This window comes from Bos taurus, chromosome 29 (assembly GCF_002263795.3).
Source record: "Bos taurus isolate L1 Dominette 01449 registration number 42190680 breed Hereford chromosome 29, ARS-UCD2.0, whole genome shotgun sequence".
NCBI classification, from domain to species: Eukaryota; Metazoa; Chordata; class Mammalia; order Artiodactyla; family Bovidae; genus Bos; species Bos taurus.
This window is the reverse complement of record NC_037356.1, coordinates 43,021,431-43,047,901: the sequence shown is the minus strand read 5'-3', so window position 1 is coordinate 43,047,901 and position 26,471 is coordinate 43,021,431. Positions and strand designations below refer to the sequence as shown.

General features: G+C 57.6%; 2 protein-coding genes across 6 annotated transcripts; both read left to right on the top strand.

The window, feature by feature from the left end:
• Nucleotides 1-245: 245 nt before the first annotated feature.
• MEN1 (menin 1) lies at nt 246-6,593 on the top strand. 4 transcript variants are annotated; one of them, NM_001076161.3, is made up of 10 exons: nt 246-303; nt 689-1,149; nt 2,083-2,291; nt 2,497-2,625; nt 2,917-2,957; nt 3,032-3,119; nt 3,794-3,930; nt 4,344-4,479; nt 4,939-5,103; nt 5,302-6,589. In NM_001076161.3, the coding sequence occupies exons 2-10, from the start codon at nt 705-707 to the stop codon at nt 5,782-5,784; spliced, it is 1,833 nt and encodes a 610-aa protein (NP_001069629.1). In that variant the 5' UTR covers nt 246-303; nt 689-704; the 3' UTR covers nt 5,785-6,589. The 4 variants fall into 4 exon arrangements, with proteins under 4 accessions (NP_001069629.1, XP_005227210.1, XP_005227212.1 ...); XM_005227153.5 differs by having other exon boundaries at nt 248-291; nt 5,302-6,593; XM_005227155.5 differs by having other exon boundaries at nt 248-327; nt 5,302-6,593.
• Nucleotides 6,594-6,934: 341 nt separating this feature from the next.
• MAP4K2 (mitogen-activated protein kinase kinase kinase kinase 2) lies at nt 6,935-25,064 on the top strand. 2 transcript variants are annotated; one of them, XM_024987157.2, is made up of 32 exons: nt 6,935-7,064; nt 7,209-7,266; nt 7,502-7,592; nt 7,679-7,743; nt 8,051-8,106; nt 8,423-8,470; nt 8,557-8,599; nt 8,966-9,038; nt 9,119-9,250; nt 9,325-9,387; nt 9,761-9,842; nt 9,934-10,041; nt 10,487-10,565; nt 10,881-10,939; nt 11,677-11,720; nt 11,802-11,840; nt 11,931-11,964; nt 12,068-12,173; nt 12,255-12,343; nt 12,419-12,460; nt 12,583-12,667; nt 12,761-12,840; nt 12,921-12,981; nt 13,064-13,181; nt 17,190-17,248; nt 17,348-17,451; nt 17,540-17,717; nt 18,477-18,545; nt 18,639-18,725; nt 18,971-19,041; nt 19,140-19,195; nt 24,844-25,064. In XM_024987157.2, the coding sequence occupies exons 1-32, from the start codon at nt 6,969-6,971 to the stop codon at nt 24,866-24,868; spliced, it is 2,400 nt and encodes a 799-aa protein (XP_024842925.1). In that variant the 5' UTR covers nt 6,935-6,968; the 3' UTR covers nt 24,869-25,064. The 2 variants fall into 2 exon arrangements, with proteins under 2 accessions (XP_024842925.1, NP_001193204.1); NM_001206275.1 differs by lacking the exon at nt 24,844-25,064 and adding an exon at nt 19,287-19,827 and having other exon boundaries at nt 6,963-7,064.
• The last annotated feature ends 1,407 nt before the right edge of the window (nt 25,065-26,471 follow it).

The following is a 26,471-nucleotide window of genomic DNA, read 5'->3' as shown; positions in this document are numbered from 1 at the left end:
CGGTTCCTCGGCTACCTGGGTGTGCGTGAATTGGAATGACCAATCCCTGAGGACCTCAGAAAGGCGGGGCTGCCTCCGCTCTTCTCCGCCCTCTGGGGAGCCCAGAGCAGCGGGACTACCACTCCCATAAGCCATCGCGGACTGGCCGGCCCGGCCACCATTTCAAGACTTGGCAGGGACAACAGCGGGCCTTGGACTCCTCTTCCCGGCAGGCAGTGCGGCCCGAGGGGGGCGGAACTCCATTTCCCAGCAGACTTCAGGCGGCGGGCGCCGCGGTGCCTTGTGTGGGATGTAAGCGCGGAGGTGGGCGCGGGGGACCTAGGCCAGGTCTCTCCTTGGGATTTGGGGGGACTGGCCTAGGGGCGCCTTCCGGCGGACTCTAGGGCCCCGGGGGTATGAGCGCAGAGAGGGGGCGGGGCGGCCATTGGGAGTGCTCAGCGGGGTCCTAGGGGCTCACCTCCTTCGGGGCCGGGGCTCCTGGTGGTGTGGGGGACAGGAAGGCCCTGCAGCCTCGGCTGAGGGGTCTCTTCGATGAAAGAGGGGGAACAGATGAGCGGAGCGTGAAGGGGCGGGGAAGCAAGGGTTGGTGTCTGTGGGTGTGTAGAGGGGTGTGGAACGCTAGCCGAACCTGGGAGGGGACTCGTGGGCCGTGCCCACACGACCATCCTTCTCCTCCGGTCGCCCGCAGGCCGAGGGCCGCCGCCATGGGGCTGAAGGCTGCCCAGAAAACGCTATTCCCGCTGCGTTCCATCGACGATGTGGTGCGCCTGTTCGCTGCCGAGCTGGGCCGGGAGGAGCCGGACCTGGTGCTCCTATCCTTGGTACTGGGCTTCGTGGAGCATTTCCTAGCTGTCAACCGCGTCATCCCCACCAACGTGCCTGAGCTCACTTTTCAGCCCAGCCCTGCGCCCGACCCTCCTGGCGGCCTCACCTACTTCCCGGTGGCCGACCTGTCCATCATCGCTGCCCTCTATGCCCGCTTCACTGCCCAGATCCGTGGCGCCGTTGACCTGTCTCTCTACCCGCGAGAGGGGGGCGTCTCCAGCCGTGAGCTGGTCAAGAAGGTCTCCGATGTCATCTGGAATAGCCTCAGCCGCTCCTACTTCAAGGATCGTGCCCACATCCAGTCCCTCTTCAGCTTCATAACAGGTTGGAACCCGACAGGTGGCAAGAGACAGGTGGCTGTCTCACGTGAGAATCTTGGCCCACCTCTTCCCAACACTGTGGTTTACAGAGCCCGTTTGAGACCTGTAAGCTTGTGAGGTGGGCCAAGTGTTATGTCCCCCATTGCAGCTAGAGAAACTGAAGCCCCGGGAGAGAAAGTGATCTGCCAAAGTGACACAGAGTGACGGGGCTGGGACTGGACCTCAGTCACTTGACTCCAAATCCATTAGCCCACCCTCTGCCCCCTCAGCACCTCAGCTACTGCAGCTCAGCCTGGGGCACAGAGGGCAGCAGAAGATTTAGGGGGTGAGGAGCCAAAATCTGTCTATGTTTCATGGAATTGAGACAATCCACGGAGTATCTATGAACATAATTTGAAGGTGAAGAGACTAGGGCTTCACCTTGAGAAGCTGAAAGCTCAGGACTTGCAAAGAGCTTTCCTTTTTGTTCTAAGGCCAGTTAACTGGCATTCAGGTCCTGGAGTGCCATATTGAGAAGGAATCTGAGGCTACTTCTGAGCTTAGCAAGAAAAGAGGACAGAGATAAATTAGGAGTGTCCATCAGTGGGTGTGTAAAAAAGTGTTGGCCAGTGTCCTGGTTATAACTTAGTACAGTAAAATGAGGAAATGCTTAAATTAGCAGAAATATATAATACAGTTGCAGAGAAATAGAAAAGGCAGGGTCAAAAGCTGGGGAACTATGAAAGATTCAGGGTCTCCTGTTGAGGATGGGGAATGTAAGGGGGGAGGGAGAGGCCCTGAACAGTTAGGAGGAAAGGGATAGAGGGAAGCAGGGCAGGAGTGTCAGAGGGCAAAGGTATGGGGGTGAGGGTGGGAGGGAGCATGGCTTACCGCTGGCAGGTCCCTTCCCCCAGGCCAGAGCTCAGAGGACCCTCTTTGATTACTTTCCCTTCCACAGGCACCAAACTGGACAGCTCTGGCGTGGCCTTCGCCGTGGTGGGGGCCTGCCAGGCTCTCGGTCTCCGGGATGTCCACTTGGCCTTGTCCGAGGACCACGCCTGGGTAGTGTTTGGGCCCAATGGAGAACAAACAGCTGAAGTCACTTGGCATGGCAAGGGCAATGAGGATCGCAGAGGCCAGACAGTCAACGCGGGTGTGGCTGAGCGGGTACTGCACTCCCCCACCCCCTCCATATTCTCCTAGCCCAGGCCACCCAAGGAGCTCTGCTTTCTTGGGCCATTCTCCCCTCTTCCTGTCACCACCTCCATATGTCTGGGGCCCTGTTCAAGGGGAGGGCCCTGTTCCTGATGTCAATCCCTACAGCAGGCACTGGTGGGCCATCATAAGACATCTGGTCTTGTCCTCTCCCAAGAGCTGGCTGTACCTGAAAGGATCGTACATGCGCTGTGACCGCAAGATGGAGGTGGCATTTATGGTATGCGCCATCAACCCTTCCATTGACCTGCACACTGACTCCCTGGAGCTACTGCAGCTGCAGCAGGTGAGGGTACCTGTGGGACCCTGGGCCAGGGTGCTTCCCCTTGCTGAGCTTCAGCTTCCCCTTCTGTAACATGGGTGAATCATTCCTGGCCTGGACTTTCCTGGGGCTCTTGGGAAGGGGGAAATTGAGACATGAAAGTGCTTTGACACCAGTCAGGGGCTAGTTCCTAAATTCTGGCTTTTCCCACCTCGGGGGGGAGTCCCCTACTGGTGCCGGACTGCTCCCTCTGCCTGGTAGACTGAGGGCGCACCTCCCTCTCACCAGCTCGCACTTTTCTTCTTTGGCCCCTAGAAGCTGCTGTGGCTGCTCTATGACCTGGGACATCTGGAAAGGTCAGTAGGGGGAGTGGCCAGGCTGGGCCCCAGGGCGGGCTAGGGGGCAGCCTGGACTTACTAGCCTTTCCCAGGTACCCAATGGCGCTGGGGAACCTGGCGGATCTGGAGGAGCTGGAGCCCACCCCGGGCCGGCCGGACCCACTCACCCTCTACCACAAGGTGGGGACATCTTAGGTATAGAAGGGTAGAGAAGGGCGGCCCAGCGGTGGCTGGGGTCCCCTTCTACTTGGAACTGGGGGGGCAGGTGAGGAGAGAACTTTGTGTGTATTGTGGGGTATCACCTATCCAGTCCCCTTTTTGTATTTACTGCGTGCATATTCAGTGCAGTCAGGGATGTCTGAGAGGTGTTCTGGTTCTCTGCCTGGGAGGGGTAGGTCCTAGAGTTGTCCCCTCAGCCCTACTTTTTCTACTACTTGTCACTGTCCTCTGGGAGTATAACAGAAGTCAAACGTGGTGAGAGCACTGAGGTGGGAGTATTAACTTGGTGGGGCTGGGGGCTCCTGGGCTGGGAGGGACATTAGACTGGATTTGGAAGGCCTTGGTGTTTGTGGGGGAAAGTTCAGGAAAGGGACAGACCCTGAGCTTGGAGGATAAGCCCCTCCCCTTCCTAGGCCTTTGTCTGCAGGGTGCCTGCAGCAGTCTGGCCCAGGCCTGAGCAAGCAGACCTGCAGACCAGGGGAGGGGCAGCTGGCAGAGAGGATGATGGCCAGGGTAGTAAGGTCTCATGGGAGGAGACTCTCTGGAATCTTCCTGATGCCCCTTCCAGTTGTGATCCAGTGGAACATTTGTGCCATCTGGGGCTGCCTCCTTGAGACCCCTCTGCTCATTCTCAGGGCATTGCCTCAGCCAAGACCTACTACCGGGATGAGCACATCTACCCCTACATGTACCTGGCTGGCTACCACTGTCGTAACCGCAATGTGCGCGAAGCTCTGCAGGCCTGGGCCGACACAGCCACTGTCATCCAGGAGTGAGGATCCCCCCACATGACCCCAGCCCAGCTTTTCTTCCCCTTCCACCCAATTTACAACCCCTCTCATCCAGGAGGGAGGCCTGGGTCCCAAGTTCTATCCCTCTCCTTCCAGTCACTAGGCAGCCAAGACCATCATTGCCTGAGAGGTAGGGACCCCTCATGAGGGCCTCAGGCCTTTCCTTCCCTCTCCTCTCCTGATGTCTGACCACTGCCATCCAGCTCTGTATTCCTGGCCCCCCTCTTCACTCTTGCTCTGGGCTGACACAGCACCATCATCTCGGAGTGAGGACCCCAATCATTCACTCGGTCCCTGGATGATCCCGGGAAAGAAACCAGGGCTCCCTCCCCTGCCAGGTCCCTGGGGGTACCCACCATGGCTGAGACCCCACAGTGCCCTGCTGCCCTCACAGCTACAACTACTGCCGTGAAGACGAGGAGATCTACAAGGAGTTCTTTGAAGTAGCCAATGACGTCATCCCCAACCTGCTGAAGGAGGCCGCCAGCCTGCTGGAGGCTGGCGAGGAGCGACCCGGGGAGCAGACCCAGGTGAAAGGCTGGGCTCCAGCCTGTGCACACCTTCCCACCTGAGCAGGGCTCCCAGTCCCAGGACGTGGAACTGCTGCCTGGGACTGGGGGCGGCACAGGAAAGTTTGGTGCAGGACAGGCAGACAGCTGTGTTCTCTTATGCAGTAGCCGAGGGTCTGGGTCTGGGTCTGGGTTTGAGGAGGTGAGGTAAATGGGATGGAAGCCCTTCTCTTTCTCTGTCAGGGTCACTCATTCAGTTGAGGGAGTGAAATGGAGATAAAGGGTGGTTCCCCACTCGCCCCAAGTCCAGGCTAAGGACTAGATTTATAAAAGGAAGGAGTTTCTAAGAATTCTTTCCACCCCTACTCACCTCCCCCAGGGCCAGGGCTCTCTGTCCAGACGAGAGGTCTGGCCTGTGCCGCCTGGTGAGGGGTGAGTAATGGGGTCTGAACTAACTGTGCCCTTTCCCCCCTTTCTCAGGGCACGCAGAGTCAGGGTTCTGCCCTCCAGGACCCAGAGTGCTTCGCCCATCTGCTGCGATTCTATGATGGCATCTGCAAATGGGAAGAGGGCAGCCCCACCCCCGTGCTGCATGTGGGCTGGGCCACCTTCCTTGTGCAGTCCCTAGGCCGTTTTGAGGGACAGGTGAGGCAGCTGTGCAGGGTGGCTGGGAGGGCGGGTGGTGACAGCAGCCAGGAGGAGTCAGACCTTTGTAGCACTGCAGGGGATCTGCCTATACCCTTTGGGTGCGAGTGAGACCAAGGCCCCAAGATGGCTGGGGTGCGGGGTGCCAGCCACTGGCCTGCAACCTTGGCCTTCGCTTGTCCTCCCCATCCGGCCCAGGTACGGCAGAAAGTACGCATAGTGAGCCGAGAGGCGGAGGCGGCCGAGGCTGAAGAGCCGTGGGGCGAGGAAGCCCGAGAAGGCCGGCGGCGGGGCCCACGGCGGGAATCCAAGCCCGAGGAGCCGCCGCCGCCTAAGAAGCCGGCGCTGGACAAGGGCCCAGGCGCGGGCCAGGGTGCGGTGCCAGGACCCCCTCGGAAGCCCCCAGGCACAGTCCCCGGGACTGCCCGCGGCGCTGAAGGTGGCAGCGCCGCTCCAGTGCCGGCACCCGCTGCATCACCGCCACCCGAGGGTCCCGTGCTGACATTCCAGAGCGAGAAGATGAAAGGCATGAAGGAGCTGCTTGTGGCCACCAAGATCAATTCGAGCGCCATCAAGCTGCAGCTCACGGCGCAGTCACAAGTGCAGATGAAGAAGCAGAAGGTGTCTACACCGAGTGACTACACGCTTTCCTTCCTCAAGCGGCAGCGCAAGGGTCTCTGAAGTACCGGGACTCCATATCCGCCTACCAAGAGCCCGCCCTCAACCCCTCGAGGCTCCACCCCAGCCTCTTGAGCCCAGGCTCCACCCGCAGGCCCCATCCCTACCTGGAACCCAGGCTGCAGGTTCCCAGAGTACAAACTCTGCCCAGCGCCCCGAATCGAGGGCTCTGCCCAGTCATTGGAATATAGAGCCCATCCCCAAGGGTCCCAGCCGGCCATCTGAAACCTTCCCTCTGACCCCATCACCAGTCTTTAAAGGTCCAACCACGGGAAACAGCCTTCACCTCAGAACCCAGGCTCTAACCTTCGTCCTGAGCGGTGTTGGCTCAGGGTTGCTTCCAGCCCATGGGGCTCTTTCGCTCTAAACCCTAGAAGCAGAGGTCCCACCTACAGCCCGGGAACCAAGGACCCCGCCCAGCTCCTAGGAGAACGTTTCCACACTTCAGAAGTCCATTCCTTGCAAGCCCCCTACCACAAAGAACCTAAGAAACGCTTCCAGAATTTGGAAATGCTAGCTTCCTTTCTCTGTCTCATGGGTCGGGGACGCAAAACTCTGCCCCCGGCCTGTGTGAATCCTGAGCCCTGCCCCCTCCCTGCCCAAACTGGCCCTAGATCAGAGCAGACCTTTCTTCCCACCCTCTGGGAACCTCCCCGAGGTCCAGCCTGTCTCGGGGGACCCTAGAGGAAATCTACAGGGGTTTGTTTGCGTGTGGGTGAGGGGAGCCTGATCTCTTCCTGTTTTGTACATAGATTTATTTTTCAGTTCCAAGGAAGATGAATACATTTTGTAAAAAAAAAAAAAAAAATACTTGTCGGTGTTTCATCTGGGAATTTTGGGGTGGAGCGTCCCCTCTTTCTTCTGCTTTCTGGCCCTGCGGGCTTCAGTCTCCCCACTTGTAGAGCTCGAGGAACCAGTGGCTGAAGGAAGAGCCTCGGCGCTGCCCGCTCCGCCCGGGATTGGGGCTTCCCCTTGCCGCCAAGGGTCGGTCCCGCGGGCGCCTCCTCCCGGCCGGGCGGCGGGGCATCCCCGGCCTGGCCCCGCCCTGGGGCCCGGTCCCGCCCCCGCGGCCTCGGAGCCACCGGCGCCCGCCCCGGCGGTACTACCCCGCCCCGCCCGTCCCGCCCCGCCCCGCCCCGCGCCGCCCCGCGCCGGCTCCGCAGCTCGCGCCTGCCCGGCGCCGGGCCATGGCGCTGCTGCAGAACGTGTCGCTGCAGGATCCACGGGACCGCTTCGAGCTGCTGCAGCGCGTGGGGGCCGGGACCTATGGCGACGTCTACAAGGTGCGCCGGGCGGCGGGCCGGGCGGGAGAGCTGAGAGCTGGATACGCGCTCTGCGTCTTGCTGCGGGAGCTGGCCCCCGGCCCCGCCTCCTCCTCATCCCTCCTCACCCCCTCCTCATCCCTCTCAACCCCTCCGCCCCTGCAGGCCCGCGATACGGTCACGTCCGAACTGGCCGCGGTCAAAATAGTCAAGCTAGACCCAGGTGAGGGCCGGGAGCCAGGGCCTCAGCGCTGGAGGGAGGGCAGAGCGCGGCGCGGGCGGGCGCGGTGTAAGGAGCGGAGAGTTGCCGTTTCCGAGGCCCCCGCTGAGAGGCAGGCCCCAGGAGGTACTGTCGGCTGGCACCTATCTGGCCTGAAGAGAGGAGGCACTCTGTGCCCATTTTGCAGATGGGGCACTGAGTTAAGGCGGCGCCCTTCATGATGCCCTGTGTTTCCCAGGGGACGACATCAGCTCCCTTCAGCAGGAAATCACCATCCTGCGTGAGTGCCGCCACCCCAATGTGGTGGCCTACATTGGCAGCTACCTCAGGTGAGGCTGCTGTATCCCCTTGCCCGCCCCCAGGCAGCCCCCATGTGGCCCTGCCATGTGCCCACCCCAGCTCTGTGTCACCCCAGGAATGACCGCTTGTGGATCTGCATGGAGTTCTGCGGAGGGGGGTCCCTGCAGGAGATTTACCACGGTGAGGGCTAGGACTCCAGGCCCCAGAGGGCCACAGCCTTCTTCCCATCCCCCTACCCCAACATAGGGCAGGAGGAGAGCGCTGAGGCCCTGCACTTGGGCCCCTCTCCACTTCTTCACTGGCTGTGTGACCTTGAGAAAAATGCTGTCCTTCTCTGGGCTGTATATCCTACCCTATGTCGGGAGGGGATGTGGCCAACTCTCCTTTCGCCAGCAGTGCCTGCTGCTTCCCCTACACAGGGTGGAGCGGGGTGGGTCAGCATATCCCCGCTAGACCCCCAAGCCAGCCCTTACCCCTTCCATTGCAGCCACCGGGCCCCTGGAGGAGCGGCAGATTGCCTATGTCTGTCGAGAGGCACTGAAGGTAGCTGGGCCCGTAGGACTGTTCACACCCCTCGTCCCCAGGAACAGGGCAGGCAGCCCAGCAGGCCCCTGTGTGGGGTGGGGTGGGGTGGGTGGAGTCCCTCAGGCTGAGCTGCCTGAGGGGCTGTGGGTCCTGGGGGGGAAGGGGCCCCAGCCCTATTGCCGGAAGCAGCCCATTTCCCTTTTGGCTCAGTCACTTCCTGTTTGGGGAGAGGGGTGGAGGAAGCTGCTTGGGTGGGGGGCCCCAGGCCTAAGGGGGTTCAGGAGAGGGGAGATATACGGGGTAGCTGCTCTCAGGGGCTCCTCTTTGTCCGCAGGGGCTCCACCACTTGCATTCTCAGGGGAAGATCCACAGAGACATCAAGGTAGGGATCTGGCCAAGGGCATCGTGGGAGGGAGGAGGGAACTCTTGGGGGCACCAGATGGGATTCTCTCTCCTCCATTCCCACAGGGAGCCAACCTTCTCCTCACCCTCCAGGGAGATGTCAAGCTGGGTCAGTACCCTGGGGACACCGTCAGGGCGAGGGTTCTGTGGGAGCTCCTGGAGTCTGGGAGCCTGCTTGTCCTCGGGCAAGTCGTTTTACCACTTGAGCCTCGGTTTCCCCGTTTAGAACGTGGCACCATTCTCCCTTCCTGCTGGAAAGTTGGATGTGGTTGGGTCTGTATGGAGTCTAACCTGGGACCGGGCACTGGGTCAGGGCTACAAGGTGGTCGACCCCTCCCAGGAGGGAACCTGGCCTGGCCTTGAGCCTGGGCCCCCTGCTGTCTGAGCCCCGCCAGGTGCATCCTGAGCCTGTGCCCTGGCCGTGGGTGGGGAGTGTCAGCCTGAGGTGGGGTGAGAGCGGCTTTTCTCCCTGCAGCTGACTTCGGGGTGTCAGGCGAGCTGACAGCGTCTGTGGCCAAGAGGAGGTCTTTCATTGGGACTCCATACTGGTGAGGCTGCGCCTCTGGCTGAGGGGGTAGGGGCCGTGAGTGGAGGCCCCTGGCCATCTCATGTGTGACCTTGCCTGCAGGATGGCCCCAGAGGTGGCCGCCGTGGAGCGCAAAGGTGGCTACAATGAGCTGTGTGACGTCTGGGCCCTGGGCATCACTGCCATCGAGCTGGGCGAGCTGCAGCCGCCTCTCTTCCACCTGCATCCCATGAGGTCAGCAGAACACTTGCCCCTGGCCTGGGCCAAGAACCCTGTAACCCTTGACCTCTGACCTGTGGTCTCCACAGGGCCTTGATGCTTATGTCGAAGAGCAGCTTCCAGCCGCCAAAGCTGAGAGACAAGACTCGCTGGTAAGGGCCACATCGCCTGCTGGGGGCCCCCTTTCAGTCCAGCCCGATGAGGGTGGAGGAGCCATCTGCCGGTTCCCCAGGTGCAGCCTTGAGGGTCTGCCCTTCCTGGGCCTCCACAGACCGTCTGCAGGAGTGGGGCCTGGGCCCTGCCTCCACGCCGGGGACCCATGTGGACAAGGAAGAAAGGCAGATGGCTGATAATGGAGGCGCTGCCGTGTCGCAACAGCAGTGTTGCTCAGGCCAGCTGCCCGTGGCCTCAAGCTGGCCCCTCCCTGGGCAGGCTCCGCAGAATCTTCTGGAGTAGGGGCAGGACGCTCTGCCTGAGGGCTAACCTGGGCCGGGATTGGGGCGGGGGGGCTCTTGTACCCACTAGGACCCAGAATTTCCATCACTTCCTCAAGCTTGCCTTGACCAAGAATCCCAAGAAGAGACCAACAGCGGAGAGGCTTCTGCAGGTGGGAGGCAGGAGGGGGGAGCAGGGGGCCTGATGCTCAGAAGCAGGGACCGGAGGCCAGGAACCAAGCTGCGCCCCCCTCCATCCTCCAGCACCCCTTCACGACCCAGCACCTGCCTCGGGCTCTCCTCACACAGCTGTTGGACAAGGCCAATGATCCCCACCTGGGAACCCCCTCTCCAGAAGACTGTGACCTGGAGGTAAGTGAGACCCCTTGGGGACTGGGTCTTGGCCTGGTCTGGGGCTGAGGAGTACAGAGGTGATTCAGTCACGTCCCTTCAGCTCGTGTGTTTGCAGCACAGGGAGCTTCGGTCTGGTTGAGCCCACGCGTTAGGAATCTTCCCTGAGCTAGTTTGCATCCCTGTCTCCCACTCCAATAGGTTCTTGCCCTTGGCCCTGTGAAGTTAAGGGCCACCTTAACTGAAGGTCCTTAACTTAAGTCACCTGTTTTCTCTGTGATCTTTGGCAAGTTCCTTGGCTCTCTGTGCTGGTTTTCTCATCTGTGAAAGGAAGGTGCGTTTAATCTCACGGTAATCTCAGAGCATTATTGTGAATACAAACACGTCAGTGTGTATAAAGCACCTCAAGGAATACCTAGTATGAGGTGAGTGTGGGCGTGTGTCCACTGTGTGTGTTCTCCTGTAGACTTATGACATATTTCCGGACACCATTCACTCCCGGGGGCAGCATGGCCCAGCCGAGAGGACCCCCTCGGAGATCCAGTGTGAGTCTGTTTTTGGGAGGCGGAGCTGTGGGTGGATTGGGGGCTCTGTGTATGGATTTGGTGGGGGCTGTGTGGATTGGGGGGCTATGTATGTGAATTTGGTGATGGAGGGCTGAGTGTGGACTTGGGGGGCGCTTTGTGTTTGCCTGGAGGGGGCCGAATGTATAGAATTGGGAGAGTTGGCAGAGGGCTATCTGTGTGGAGTTGGTGGGGGGCTGTGTGTGGAGTTGATGGGGGGCTGTGTGTGGAGTTGGTATGATTTTAGGGATCAGTCCTGAGTCTCTGGCCTCCTAACCCCTGGATCTGGGCCCCCAGTTCACCAGGTGAAATTCGGCGCCCCACGCAGGAAGGAAACAGACCCACTGAATGAGCCGGTGAGGGGCTGGCTGTGTGGCTGGGTGGTCCTCGGGGCAGGGCTAGGGAGCTCTGCAGGTGGCCAAGCATCTCAAACCCAGGAGCATTGACAGCCGCAGCAGCCTGGCCCTTAGGCCCGGGAGAGCCATTCTAACAGACCCGTCCGCGCAGGGACCGGGAGGGCTGGGGCTCCTTCCTGGGGCAGGTCGTTTTGGACAGTTGGTGGAGGGCCTGGGACGTCCCTGGCGGTCCAGTGATTAGGCCTCCACGCTTCTGCTGCAGGGGGTGCGGGTTCCATCCCTGGTTGGGGAACTGAGATCCCATGTGCTCCATGCAGCATGGCCAAAAAACACATGTGGGCCTGTCACGAGTTGGAGGACCCCCCCCACCGCCACCTCCTTCGGCACGTTCCTCTCTGCCTCAGTCGCTGTGGCTGCTGGGTTGTCTGACTCACCGTCTCTGCTCTCTCGCTGTCTCTGTTATCAGCGTCTCCCTTCGCCTCCACAGTCTCAGCCTCTCCGTGCCTGTCTCTCTCACTGTCTTGTTCCCTCTCATTCTTTGCCTTTGTCCCTCTTTCACAGTTTCTTTGTCTCTTGTTGTCTCTCTCGATTCTCTTGCCTGTTACCATCTCACTTTCCATCTGTCTGTCTGTCTGCCTGCCTTCTCTCTCTCTTCCCCCATCTCTCCAGCGCCCTCTCACGTTGCCTGTCTGTCTCTCTGCCTCCTTCCCGGCCTTTCTGACTTGGTTTCCCCATAGTGGGAAGAGGAGTGGACGCTGCTGGGGAAGGAGGAGCTGAGTGGGTGAGTGAGGGGGAAGGAAGCTGCAGGGGGGCAGGAGCAGGAGGGCAGGCTGACCTCTGACCCCTCCCCATCCCTGCCCAGGAGCCTGCTGCAGTCAGTCCAGGAGGCCCTGGAGGAAAGGTGAGGGCCCGGAGCCCGGAGAGGGTGGGGACCGGGCTCATGACCCCATCGTATCTCACACCTCATCTCCCTCCAATCTGTCCCCAACAGGAGCCTGACCATCCGGCCGGCCTCGGAACTCCAGGTTCAGAGTGGAGGGGACCTGAGGGTGGGGGTGCTGCTGGCTGGGAGTAGGTTACAGGGTCACTTGCTAACAGCTGGGCTGGGTCCCCTGACCCTCCCGCCAGGAGCTGGACTCTCCAGATGACACCATAGGAACCATCAAGAGGGCCCCGTTCTTGGGGTCATCTCCCACTGAGCCTCCAGCCGAGGACCTTCACCCCAGCCTCCCAGGTGAGCCAGCTGTAGGGAGCAGGAGGCCGGCCCCGGGGTGGTCTGGGACTGGAATTCACGGCCGCCGCTCTGTGCCTGCAGGAACCCCACCCCTGCCGCACCCAGGCCCCGCCAGCCCTCCCCTGCTCCCCACCGCCTGGGCCACCATGAAGCACCGGGAAGATCCTGAGGTGAGGGGGTGCTGAAGGAGGGTGGGGGAGGCAGGAGTCTGTGGGTAAGACCCTGACTCCTCTCCTCCCTCCCAGAGGTCATCCTGCCACGGGCTCCCCCCGACCCCCAAGGTGCACGTAAGTGTTTGTCTCATAGCTCCGCCTCCCGGCTGCCTGCTGCCCCACCACCTGCTGCCCGCCCCCACTACCGCCCCCCGCTGCCCCTTAACTTCCTCATCAGCCTCCTGCTTCCTCTCCAGATGGGCGCCTGCTTCTCCAAGGTCTTCAATGGCTGCCCCCTGCGGATCCATGCCGCTATCACCTGGATTCACCCTGTCACCCGGGGTAGGCAGGGCCAGGGAGGAGGGAGGAGACTGGGAATCCCTGGCTTGGGCCCGGGGATGTAGCTGACCTCTGACCCCATGCCCCAACCTGCAGACCAGTTCCTGGTGGTGGGAGCCGAGGAGGGCATCTATACCCTCAACCTGCACGAACTGCATGAGGATACACTGGAGAAGGTGAGGCCCGGCTAGCAGGGGAGGGCTGGGGAACCGGGGCCGGGGGCTGACGCTATCTGCCTGTCGCTCTGTGGCCTCAGCTGATTTCGCACCGCTGCGCCTGGCTCTACTGCGTGAACAACGTGCTCCTGTCCCTCTCAGGTACCAGGTGGGACGGGCAGGGGGCGGGGCTGGCGGCCTGCCCACCAGCTCTGATCCCCACCTCCGCCACGTCCCTCCACAGGGAAATCCACGCACATCTGGGCCCATGACCTCCCAGGCCTGTTTGAACAGCGGCGGCTACAGCAGCAGGTCCCCCTCTCCATCCCCACCAACCGCCTCACCCAGCGCATCATCCCCAGGTCAGCAACCCTGGCCCTACAGGGATGGGAGCACCCAGGGGAGACGGAGGGACAGAGCCAGGGCTGGAACACGGCCTTTCCTGGTCCTGACATGGTTGGCATCTTAGTCATATCACTTGGCCTCTCTCTGAGGCCTGGTTTCCTCATTGGTCAGCCCCGCTGGTAGCCTTCCCTCCCGCTGCCCCCAGGCCTGTCGGGAGGGAAGGAGACAGTGGATGTGACTATGTCAGACGAGCCCTTGGCACCGCGGTGGGTAGGCTGTGGGGCAAATGTCTCCTGAGCACTGGGAAACGCCAGTTCTTAGGTTGGGCTTGGGGACAAGTCCCATGAGTCCTTAACACTCAGCTCTGGGGTGAGCCAGAGCTGGGAGGGGTGGGGAGGCCTCAGAGAGGCTAGGCGAGCTTGTGGGAGATGCATTAGAGATCAGCCTTCCAGCAAGGAAGGAATATGTGTGAATTATGTGTGAATTTTCCTAGGCGATCTGTGGAGGTAGAAGGTGTTTGGGCTGAGTAGGGGAGGGGGAGAAGCCCAAGGGGAAGCTGTACAGGTGGCAGAGCCCTGCCTTTGATGCCAGGCCGGGATCTGGGCTTTGTCTGACTGGCAGCGGCACGGGGAGCATCTTAGTAGGATCCCTCTGTATGTCAGTCAGGACTCTTCCTGTTGCGGATGATTTCACTCACTGGCTTTAGCACAAAAGGGAATTTAATGCCTCGGGTAGGAGTGGGGTCTGGTGCTTCCCTGCTGGTTCACATAGTAAAGAAAGCATCTGCAATTCAGGAGACCCAGTTTCGATCCCTGAGTTGGGAAGATCCCCTGGAGAAGGAAATGCAACCCACTCCAGTATTCTTGCCTGGAGAATCCCATGGACATAGGAGCCTGGTGGGCTACAGTCCATGGGGCCACAAAGAGTCAGACAGGACTGAGCGACCAACAGTAACATGTAGCAGTAACGGGAGTAGGGTCAGCTGCAGGCCCAGCTGGGCCCCGGCGCCAGCAGCACCCTGGGCGTCTTCCTGCGTCTCCTGGCTCTGTTTCCCTCTCGTCACCTACATCCTCAAGTAGGCTTTCCTGCCCAGTGACGGCCACCTGCAGGTCCACCCAGTGATCCACTAGCTAATAAACCCGTGGAACTGGAGCCTCTGTTTCCAAGTAATTCCCACCACGGGCTGGGGCCAGTTCTCACGGGCCTAGCTGAGGGCCGTGCCCACTTCTGGGCTGGTCACTGCGGCCACGGGATGAGGAGCCAGGGGCCAGGCCTGGGTCACGCGCCCTCTCCTGGAGTTGAGGAAGGAGAGAGGGGCTTGTCTGGGCAGATGGACACAGGAGCGCCTGCCGACGGCTGTGGTGATAGCGGGAAGGATGAATGGAGCAGGAGACTGATGAGAGGGCCTGGAAGGGAGGCCAGTGTAGTGACCCGAGACGAGGGACAGCAGTGGGAACTGGACGGACCCGAGCAATATTTAGGAAGTAGGGTTGACGGGATGTGGGGACTAATGAGAGTGTGCGTGAGGGGAAGGGAGGGACTGGGAGACCCCCAGTGAGCAGGCTTGAGGTGTGTTTATGAGGTGGTGTGTGCGTGCCAAGTCTCTTCAGTCGTGTCCGACTCTGTGCCACCCTATGGGCTGTATCCTGCCAGGCTCCTCTGCCCACGGGTGGCAGGGGCCCTCATTTAGCCGTACAGCTCCTGGTATGTGCCAGGCAACCTCCTGGGTGTGAGATCCTCCTGGGAACTAGAGACCCTTGTACTCCTCAGACTCTCTCTCAAGAGGGACAGACAACAATGGACACGAGGAAGGAGGCAGCGCAGTGGTGACGTGGAGGGTCAGGAGGCGGTGTTCAAAGGGTGGGCAGGAAGGACGTCCTTGAGAGGGTGCTGTGTGAGCAAAGACTTGGAGGGGGTGATGGAGTGAGTCCTGAGAATATCTGGGGGCTGGGGGGTCGGGGCTTGAGCCCAGAGGCCAGGCCTGCTCGTGTGAGGAACAGCAGGGAGTCAGGGGGTCCACACGGGGGCAGTGAGAAGGGGCTGGCCTCCGAGGGCCCTGTCGCCACAGAGCAGCCTTTACCCCTGACTGAGTGTGCCCTGACTGAGGTTCTCACAGGTCAGTCTGGCTGCTGTGCTGGGAGGAGGCTGGAGGAGATACAGGTGGAAGCAGAGGCCTGTCAGGAGGCTGGTGCGACGTGATGGCGCCTTGGGCCAGGGTAGCGGTGAAGGAGGACAGAGGCAGTCAGATTCCAGTTTTATTTTGAAAGCCAGACCAACAGGATTTCCTGACAGTTGGTGGATGGAAGAGAAAGAGAGGAGTCAAGGATGACTCCAGGGTTTTGGCCTTGGCAACGGAAGGATGGAGCTGTCATCAGCTGCGGGTGGGGCAGAATTCAATGGTGTCACATCGAGTTTGAAATGTACAAGTCAGGCCTCAGCTCTTTTCAGGGAGTGGGGGGTGGCCCTGAGATTTGAGCGGGTAGGTGGGCTGTGGGCTTAGAATTCGCCATGACCAGGTGGGTGGTGGAAGCCGGTGGGGACGGTGGGGGAGGCTGGGCCGTGGCTACACCCACCGAGGAGATGAGGGGCCCAGGCTCTTCGTGCAGTAGTCTCGCTCGAGGACCACGCTGGGAACCCAGTGGCCTTGGAGCTTCCTGACCTCAGTCCCAGGCCAACCTCTGCTTTGGCCCGGGACCTGCAGGAAATAGGCCCAATACAGCCCCAAGTCACAGGCAGCTTTGGGTGTGTGTTCGGGAAGTCACAGCGGAGATCTCAAATTGTTGGAGAAAGAAACAAATAAAAAAATCTGCCTCTGTCCCATCTGAAGGCCAACTGGGAAGAGAGTGGAAGGAACAGGGGAGAGAGGAGCAAACGCAGGGAGAGAGGTGCTGGCTTCCTCGGCGGGCCCCACGTCCCAGCAGAGGGTGCAGATGGGCCCTGGGTCACAGGGAGAGGTGGCCGGGCTGCTGGCATGCTGCCCTGCTTCTCAGAGCAAGAAACGGGTTCGGAACTTCCCCTGAGGGCTTGGGGGACAGCAAGGAACCAGAGCAAGGACCCTACTTCTCCCTCAGCACCAAAGGAAGCCACCCACTGGCCACCCCGTGTAATAGCCAGCGGAAACAGAAGAGGGCCCGGTGATTGCCGTTTTCTTGCGAGTCTTTGTTTCCTCTGGCCAGCTTGCCCACCTGTGACATACGGCGTGTGGGGTGGGAACTGGCCCTGAGTGCTCTGGCTGAAGGAGGAGCTGGAGCCTGAATCAACTCCCAGCCCTCCCACACCCTAATTTCTTCATTTTGGGCTTCCTCGGTGGCTTCATGATAAAGAACCCACCTGCCAATGCAGGAGATGTGGGTTCGATCCCTGGGTTGGCAAGATCCCATGGAGGAGGAAGTGGCAACCCACTTCATTATTCTTGCCTGGGAAATTCCATGGACAGAGAAGCCTGACCAGCTACAGTCCATGGGGTCGCAAAAGAGTTGGACATGACTTAGCAACTAAACAACAACAGCATTTGGATCCTTCCTTTCCTTAAAAAGGATTTTCAATGACTGAAAATAGGTGGGAAAGTATTAATAGGGGATGAGAAAAGCTAGCCTTCTGTGAGGGCACCTGTTATGCGGGCTCTGCTGCAAGCCCTCTGCTGAGTTAACTCATACAAACCTCACTGTGACCCTGCAAGGTGGGTACCACGGTTGCCCGCCCCCCACCCCCATCTGCAGAGGAGTCAGCTGAGGCACCGAGAGGTCAAGCGCCTTGCCCCCCAGTCAGGGTTAGAGAGAATTCTGTGAGCCAAACCCCTGGTCTGGATGTACAGGCTCCAGTCTGTCAATTTGGGTGCTGGAGCCACGGGCCCAACATCACATCCGCTTCTCAGTTACTCGAGCAAGTGACTTGGCCTTCCAGAGCCTCCGTCTGCCACCTGTGAGGCAGGGAAGGTGTTAGAACTCATCCTTAGGGCTCTGCGGGGGGTCAGGGCTTGCCCAGGATGGCGCCGGGGACACCTGCCCTGGTTGCTGTCCCCCCAGGCGCTTTGCCCTGTCCAACAAGATTCCTGACACCAAAGGCTGCCTGCAGTGTCGTGTGGGTAAGAGCTGGGGGGCGGGTGGGACGAGGTAGGGGCGGGGCGGGGCTAGCTGGGCACAGGCGGGCACAGCCCCGGGGCCCACCGCCTCCTCTCCCGCAGTGCGGAACCCCCACACGGGCAGCACCTTCCTGCTGGCCGCGCTCCCCTCCAGCCTGCTCCTGCTGCAGTGGTACGAGCCGTTGCAGAAGTTCCTGCTGCTGAAGGTGCGGGGCCAGTGGGGGGACCCCCCGGGCGGGCAGCAGAGGGGTGTGGGGGAGGAAATAAAGACCTGAGTGCCGCTGCTGCCCCCAGAACTTCTCCAGCCCCTTGCCCAGCCCAGCAGGGATGCTGGAGCCGCTGGTACTGGACGGGAAGGAGCTCCCGCAGGTGTGTGTGGGGGCCGAGGGCCCTGAGGGGCCCGGCTGCCGCGTCCTGTTCCACGTCCTACCACTGGAGGCTGGCCTGACGCCGGACATCCTCATCCCACCCGGTGAGCTGGAGGGCCAGGCTCTGCGTGAATGAGTGTGTGTGTGCACGTGATATGTATGCACAGAGAGTGCCCCACAGTTTACAGCTCCACAGAGATCTTGGGGATCCCGAGGCTCCCAGCCTCCCTTCAGCTGGGTCTCCCCATAGAAGATGTCACTAGACCAAAGGGCTCAGCAGCTAAGACAACCTGATCAACCCTGCGGGGGCTGCAAGGACAACCAAGCTGGGGAAGGCAGGAGCCAGAGGCCTTCATTCTGAGCAAGGAAGCAGGATCCTGGGTGCTAGGGCAGCTCAGGGAGTGAAGGGAGTGGCGGTGGGTGAAGGAAGGGGAAGGTGCCCTGGACAGTACGGTGGCCAAACTCCCAGCCAGGGGTCTCATGAGATTTTACTCTTGATTCTTACAACGGCCCTGTGAGGTAGGTATCGTCATGCCTGGGTTACAGTTAAGGAACCTGAAGCTCAGAGATCCGAGGTCGCATAGTGACTGAGTCTTGAAGCCCGGCTCCCCTGACTCCCGGGTCCCTGCTCTCCTGCGGCTCCCTGAGGTTCAGCCCGGCTCCCTGTGAGCCTGCGGATGGGTCACTTTGGCGCCAAGCCTCAGTGCCCCAGCTGTGCAGTGAGATCCAGCATCATAACACCCCCCAGGATGCTCCTGTGGTGAAGGCTGCCTAACAACCCACCCGCTGCCCCGTGTCTTCCTCTCGGAGCCAGAGCAGGGCTGGTGGCTCAGCCAGGCCATGTCTCCCTTTTCTAACTGCAGAGGGGTTCCCGGGCTCGGCCCAGCAGGTGATCCAGGTGGACAGGGACACAGTCCTGGTCTGCTTTGACCGTGAGTGTTCCTGGGGTCAGGGCTGGGGTGTTGGAGGGGGTGGTAAGGGAGCCCCCCCACCCATCAGCACCCCCCGACCCCGGCCCTATGCAGGCTGCGTGAGGATTGTCAACCTGCTGGGCGAGCCCACGGCCACGCTGGCGCCCGTGCTGACCTTTGACTTCCCCATTGAGACTGTGGGTGAGTGAACTGGACGGTGGGGCTGAGGGGGGTGGATGCAGAAGATGCCAGCCTGGAGCGCATGATATGGCTCTGGGGCTGGGAGCTGGCAGCAGAACAAGGAGGCAGGTCCCCCAGCCCCTCTTGAGAGCCATCCTGGCCACCTGCAGTCTGGTCTGCCACCCACACCTGGGCCTGGGGCATCGCTGGGGGAACCAGTGGCCCTCGGGCAGGCACGAGGCTGATGGTGGCCCGGCCCTTCCCAGTGTGCCTGCAGGACAGCGTGCTGGCCTTCTGGAGCCATGGGATGCAGGGCCGCAGCCTGGACACCAATGAGGTGAGGGGGACCCTGGAGTCTAGGCCTCCCCACCTGGTGGTCCCCACCTTCTAGGAGAGGGTGCGCTGGGGTGGCCTCAGTGCCCCCTTTCTTCCCAGGTGACCCAGGAGATCACAGATGAGACGAGGATCTTCCGAGTGCTCGGCGCCCACAGGTAGGACACGGTGCCCATCAGTCCCCGCCCCACGGATGGCGGTGCCATGTGCCTTCCCACCTCGCTCACTTCCATTCTCCCTCCTCTCCAGAGACATCATCCTTGAGAGCATTCCCACCGACAAGCCCGGGGCTCACAGCAACCTCTACATTCTCACAGGCCACCAGAGCAGTTACTGAGCAAGTCACCTAGCTGGCTTGGCCAGGGGCACCCCTGCCCGCCCCACGCGGCAGTTGTTTCAGGCAGGGGGCCCCTCCAAGATCAGAGGAGCTCAGGCCCTGGTTCTGCTGGTCTGAAAGGGCAGAAATCCTGAGAAGAGTCTGGGGGCTCTGGGAAGGGAGGGGCCCGTAGCCCACACCTCCACAATTAACTGGACCAGAAGAAGCTGCTGTCATATCCCCCTCCCAAGCGGGCAGCTGGTCCCTGGAGCGCTATGGCAGGGCCCTGGGCAGTTTAGGGGCAGCCCGGGGCTATCCATTCCATTTTGTTCCACTTTTCCTTTCCACTCATCCTGCCAAGAGCCTGCCCCTGCGCTCCATCCTGGGGAACATGGTATTTAAAAGAGAGACTATATTGGCATTAAAGCTGGTTTGATTTTATTCCACTGGTCCCTCTGGGTCAGGGGATGCTGAGCCCACTGCCTCATCTCCCGCCACATCTCCCTCCAGCGCATCTTTCTTGGCACCAGGGGCTGTGGATGAAACATGGAAGGGGGGCCACCAGTGTTCTGGTGACTCTCTCACGGGGAGCCAGGCAGAGGTAAAGGGGAGGCCTCGGCCCCCGTGAGATCTCAGGGTTGCTGTGTCGTCCTGGGCTCCCCTGCTCAGGATGAGCCCCCTGCCTTGCAGTGTGAGGTCTCCTTTGTGGCCAAGGAGTTATGCTGATGGGGCGGGGGAGGCGCCGAACAGTGGATTCATCCAGAGGACCCCTGTCCCATGTGGGAGCCCACCAGGTAGCCTGTCGAAGGAGCCAGAAGAGGCCAGCCCAGGGCTGCTTTACCCAGCCCCAGGGAGGCTGCAGCCTGTGGAGACAGCCTGTCATGACCTGCATCCCGCACCCAGGCCTGGGGCTGCCTCCCACCTGCTGTCTGCTCTGTCAGGCTGGGATTACTAAACACGGGCGTGCTCATCAAGCTAGACTCTGGGAAGATTAGCCTGTGTCCATTTAACAAGAGTTCCTGGGCTCCCAGAGGGATTCCCTACCCACATGTGGGCCAGCCCCCAGTGAGGGCAGCTGTCCTCCTTGCTGGAGCCTGCATCTCGAGGGTACATCCATTCACCTGTTGCTGGCTTTGGGCTTTTCCATGGTCATTCTTCCACATGTCCCTCTTAGACAGTGCCACACTCCCAGGCCAGGGAGCCCCAAGTAGTCCCAAGCATTGACCAGGCTGCCCGTGAGCAGAGTCTTTGGGTAGGTGAGGCAGGACCAAGGCTGCAGTGGGCGGGAAGGCCTGGGGCTGGGGGGAGGAGCCTGAGCAAAGGTCCAAGGTCAGTTTGGCCCGGTCCCTCCCTTCTGATGTTCAAGTTCTGGATGAGAACTCTGCACCTGTGGGCCATTGGCGAATATTTGATGAATGAATGAAATGCTGAGTGGGTGGGTAGATGGCATCCCAGTCCCTAGTGCTCCTGGCAGGGGACCCTGAGCCATCTCGTGTTTGTCACACTGTCCCCTTGTCCACCCTGCTGCAGAGCTTTGACTGCTCTCTTAGGGACAAGAGAGGGTTTCTCAACTGAAGCGGGGGCTCAGATCAGGAGCAGAGACACAGCTCCTGTGTTCTCCCTGAGATCCAAAGGAAGGTAAGAGGCACCTTCCAGGTTCTGAAGTTTGTCTGCACCCACTTGGGGGGCATTTAATGGGCCAGGTGGAGGGGGTGACAGGGATATGATTCCTAACTTCCATTTTTCCAGATTTCTTGGCAGAGGTGCAGGATTGAGGAGTGCGAGGGCTGGGGAGGTGAGCTTCTGCTCAGTGGACATAGACCCCGACCCTTGATACCCAGGTGCCCTGGGGGACTTTCAGCCCACAGAGCAGCAGGCAGCAGACAGTGCCACCTTGTGGCAGGCCAGTCCCCCAGCACACTACAGCAGTGGGGGTGGTCAGACTAAAGTGGCAAAAGCAGAGGGCAGGGGAAAAGCAGGGACCTTTGATTAAATATTTGCTGCCAGCAAAGGCTGGCTATCAGCCAAAGGAAGGTCAAGAAGCCAGGGAATACGCACTGAAAGACCAAAATTGTTATTTTATGTGTGTTTTTTAATAGATAATCCTTGGCCATGGTACATAGATTTTTTTTTGGTGGGGAGCATACCACGTGGCCTGTGGAACTCACCCCCCGCCCCAGACCAGGGACCGCTGAGTCTTAACCACTAGACCACCAGGGAAGTCCCACAATTTAAAAAAAAAAAAAAAAATACAAACTAGATAACAAGTCTCCTATCCAGGTCCCAGTTACTTATGAACTCTCTGGAAGTACTCATGCATGTTTAAGCAGTTCAGCATGCATTCGTCTTTCCCCTTTCTTACACGGTGATATATTCCACACAGTGTCCTAATCTTGCCCTTTAAAATCTATCCTGGAGAGCTGGAGAGAATTCTCTGGCAGTCCAGTGGTTAAAACTCTGTGCTTTCACTGCTCAGGGCCCAGGTTTGATCCCTGGTTGGGGAACTAAGATTCAGAACTTTGCAGTATGACCAAAAAAAAAGAAAATTCTGTCCTGGAGAACTTTCCATGATCAGTGCCTCCACCTTTGTTCTTTCATAGCTAGTGATGTTCCACTGTATGGGCTTCTCGTAACTACTGTGAATTAACCTTAGATCCCATTGATGGAAATTTCAGTTGTTTCTACTAGTGTGGTATTACAAATGATGCAGCAATAAATACTGCTAAGCCAGTGCCACTCTGTACATACTCAAGTGCCCCATAGGATAAATTCCTGGAAGTGGCCTTGCTGGGTCAGAGCTGGCTTTGTCCTTGTGACAGCTACTGTCACATTGCCCTCCCTGGGCAGAAGCCTCTGGGATGGGTCAGATCAGCCTCTCTAAGCCATCCTGTGCGTCAGTGGAAGAGGCAAGTCACCCCAGCATGTTTGGGTAGCTGGCCCATACCCCGAGTCAAGTGAGGGTCAGGATGAGCGGTAACAACCAGATGGGTGCTTCAGGACAGCGGGGTATCCTCTGTGTTCATGGTGGCATGTCCATTGCCTGGTCATTGCTTGGTACACAGAAAGCTTTTTGAGTGAAGGAATGAATGTGATATTCTGACAAGGAGGCCCTGGAGTTGGGTCCCTGGACTGGGTGAGCTTGCTGGGCTGTATTTTCCCCAGGTAGACCATATCCTATATCAACCTGCAGGGTGTAGGGAGAATTGGAAGTATTGTAATACACATAATCCAACAAGACAGATGAATCATAGATATGTAATGTCAAATGAAAACAGCAAATTGCATTAAATGACACACAGCATGATAGCAAAAATTAGCAAAACTAAACCATCTGTTAAAGAATCCACCTGAAATGCAGATGTGAGTTTGATCCCTTGGTTGGGAAGATTCCCTGGAAGAGGGCATGGCAACCCACTCCAGTATTATTTCCTGGAGAACCCCATGGACAGAGGATCCTGGTGGGCTACAGTCCATAGGGTCACAGAAGAGTTGGACACGACTGGAGCAACCGAGCACACACACTCACGATCAAACGCTTAGGAGATCAGGGGAAGAAAAGCACAAAATTCAAACGACAGTCCCTGTTGGGGGAGTGGGGCCGGGGTAAGGAAGGACCTCAGGAATTTGCGAAGGTAATATCTTGGTTCTCAGGCTAGTTGAGGGGGTTCATGGATGTTCAATTTATAGCTCAGTTCCTAATGCACGTGAGGGTCCACATAACTTTTTGTATGTATCAAATACTATGTAAGGGACTTCCCTGTGGTCCAGTGGGTCCATGTTTCCACTGCAGGGGGCATGAGTTCCATCCCTGGTCAGGGAATTAAGATCCCCCATGTCATGTCACAGACTTCCCTGGCAGCTCAGCTGGTCAAGAATCCGCTTGCGATGCAGGACACTCCAGTTCGATTCCTAGGTCAGGAAGATCCCCTGGAGAAGGGATAGGCTACCCACTCCACTATTCTTGGGCTTCCCTGGTGGCTCAGATGGTAAAGAATCTGCCTGCGATGCAGGGGACCTGAGATCGATCCCTGGATTGGGAAGATCTCCTGGCGGAGGGCATGACAACTCACTCCAGTATTCTTGCCTGGAAAATCCCCATGGACAGAGGAGCCTGGTGGGCTACAGTGTGTGGGGTCGCAAAGAGTCAAGCACATGCCATGTCAAATCCAGAAGAAAAAAAAACCATGTTAGAAAACATGAGTTTAAATATTTTAAGGCAAGCACTCAAAAAACTCAGTAATGGCTTAGAAAAGAAAACCAAAAAGCCAAGATAGTCCTCTCCTAGACGATGAAATCAAGTGGAGATAATGAAACCAATGTTCTGTGACAAGCTCTGGGCGGGTCCCTCTCTCTCTAGCTGCCTTCTGTTGCTTCTCTTCAAACAGCTTTATTGAGGTAGAATTGGCAGTGAACTGCATATATTAAAAATGTACTGTTTGATGACTCACACACATATACCTGTGAAGCCATTATTGCAATCAAAGATAAATGTTTCCATTGCCCCAAATTCTTCCTCTTTGTGATCAGGCCCTCCTGTTCCTCCCTGCCTCCCCAGCCTCAAGTAACCACTGTTTTGTCACTAGGCATGAATTTGCATAGTTCAGAATTTATGTAAATAGAAACATACGGTATGTACTCTTTTTATTTGACTTGACTAAGCATCATTCTTTTGAGCTTTATCCATGTTCTTTCATATATTAATGGTCATTCCTTTTATTGCCAAGTAGTATTCCATTGGATGGATGTTTCACAGTTTAGCTCATTGCCTGTTGATACACATTTGGGCTGTTTCCAGCTTTGGACTATTTATGGCAAATAAAGTTGCTATGAACATTCACATACATGTCTTTGTGTGGATATAAACTTCCATTCCTCTTGGGTAAATGCTTTTGAGTGGAAGGGCTGGGTCATGTATGTATTGTTTCACTTAAAAAATTTTTTTTGTTCAATTCTGATTTTTAAAAAAAATCTTCAGTTTTTAAGAAAATGCCAGGCTGTTTTGCAAAGTTGTTGGACCGTCTGCATTCCAACCAGCTGTGCAGGAGAGTTCTAGTTCCTCCAAGTCTTCCTTAACACTTGGTATTGTCCCTCTTGTTTAATTTTAGCCACTCGAATAGGTGTGGTAGTATCTCATAGTGGTTTTAACATGTATTTCCCTCATGACTAATGATGTTGAGCATCTTTTCTTATGTTTATTTACCATATACAGACACACCTCAGAGGTAGTATGGGTTTAGTCCATGTCACTGCAATAAAGGGAGTCCTGTGAATTTTTTGGTTTTAAAGAACATATGACAATTATATTTATACCAAGTCTATTAAGTGTGTGACAGCATTATGTCTTTAATAAATGTACATACCTTAATTTAAAAATATTTTATTGCTAAAAATGCTAACCATCATCTGAACCTTCCGCAAATGATATCTTTTTGCTGGCTGAAGGTTTGAAATATCGTGAGAACTACCAACATGTGATGTTCCCTTCTTCAGGGGATCTTCCCCACCCCGGGCTTGAATCCAGGTCTCCCGCATGGCAGGCGGATTCTTTACCAGCTGAGCCACCAGAGAAGCCCTCAACGTGTAACAGAGAGAGAAAAAGGAGGCAAACGCTTTTAGAAAAATGGCACCGACGGACTTGCCTGACACAGGGTTGCTACAAACCTTGTTTGTAAACACAGTCTGCAAAGTACAATAAAATGACATGCAATGAAGCGAGGTCTGCCAGCATACATGTGTGTGTTCAGTCACTCAGCGGTGTCCCACTCTGCGGCTCCCTGGACTGTAGCCCGCCAGGCTCCTCTGTCCATGGGGTTCTCCAGGCAAGAAGCCTAGAGCAGGCTGTTATCTCTTCCAGGGGATCGTCCCGACCCAGGGATGGAACACGTGTCTCCTATGTCTCCTACATTGCCAGGATTCTTTACTGCTCATGCCACCTAGGAAGCCTGCTGGTATACATGTTCTTTGGTAAAGTGTCTATTGAAATCTTTTGCTTTTAAAAATAGGATTGTCGGACTTCCCCTGGTGGCTCAGTGGACAAGAATCCACCTGCCAATGAAGGGAACGTGGGTTCCATCCCTGGTCCAGGAAGATTCCACATGGTGCAGAGCAACTAAGCCCTTACACCACAACTAATGAGCCTGTGTGCCATGACCCTCAAGCTCATGCCCACAAGAAAAGCCACTGCAATAAGAAATCCAAGCACTGCAACGAAGAGTAGTCCCCACTGGCCGCAACTAGCAAAAGCCGGCTCACGGCAACGAAGACCCAGCATAGCCACAAATAAATATTTTTTTAAATAGAATTAAAATTCCAGCTTTGAGATACAAATGACATAAAACATATTGAAAGGTTAAAGTGTACCGTGTGATGATTTGATACACATATATTGTGAAATGATTACAATAAGTTTAGTTAACACCACACGAGTTGTCTGTTTTCTTATTGCTGAGTTTTGAGAGTATGGATTAAAAAGTCCTTTACCAGATATGCGATTTGTACATAGCTGCTGCTGCTGCTGCTAAGTTGCTTCAGTCGTGTCCAACTCTGTGTGACCCCAGAGACGGCAGCCCACCAGGCTCCGCCGTCCCTGGGATTCTCCAGGCAAGAATACTGGAGTGGGTTGCCATTTCCTTCTCCAGTGCATGGAAGTGAAAAGTCAAAGTCAAGTCGCTCAGTCGTGTCCAACTCTTAGCAACCCCATGGACTGCAGCCCACTAGGCTCCTCCATCCATGGGATTTTCCAGGCAAGAGTACTGGAGTGGGGTGCCATTGCCTTCTCCGTGTACATAGCTATCTTGCTATTATTTCTAATTTGTACCCAACTCACAAATTCCAATACCTATCAACCCCTTGTTCAAATTAATACCTTTAATAGGAAGGTGTAAATGTACATGGTTTTCCAGGAAAAAATTATGAAAAGTATTTGGTGCATCACATGTGCTCACTCACTGGTAGACAGTCCTAATCCGGGCAATGAAATCACGTGTGAGCTCTCCAAAGGCTGGACATGGGGAAGGGTGGGTCAGAAACATCCGTGGATTTGCTCCCTCCAGGCTCAACTAGCTCCACGATACTACCTCTCAACCTTGCCAGGGGCTTGGAGTTTCTGAACTATCAAA

What these genes read in the sequence shown, in the direction of transcription:
- MAP4K2 (NM_001206275.1), top strand. Translation starts at nt 6,969, where the DNA reads ATGGCGCTGCTGCAGAACGTGTCGCTGCAGGATCCACGGGACCGCTTC. An exon ending in CAGACCCACTGAATGAGCCG is followed by an intron (nt 10,940 to 11,676) that starts GTGAGGGGCTGG and finishes GTTTCCCCATAG; the next exon opens with TGGGAAGAGGAGTGGACGCT. An exon ending in CGAGTGCTCGGCGCCCACAG is followed by an intron (nt 19,196 to 19,286) that starts GTAGGACACGGT and finishes CCTCCTCTCCAG; the next exon opens with AGACATCATCCTTGAGAGCA.
- MEN1 (XM_005227153.5), top strand. An exon ending in AGCTACTGCAGCTGCAGCAG is followed by an intron (nt 2,626 to 2,916) that starts GTGAGGGTACCT and finishes TTTGGCCCCTAG; the next exon opens with AAGCTGCTGTGGCTGCTCTA. An exon ending in TAGGCCGTTTTGAGGGACAG is followed by an intron (nt 5,104 to 5,301) that starts GTGAGGCAGCTG and finishes CATCCGGCCCAG; the next exon opens with GTACGGCAGAAAGTACGCAT.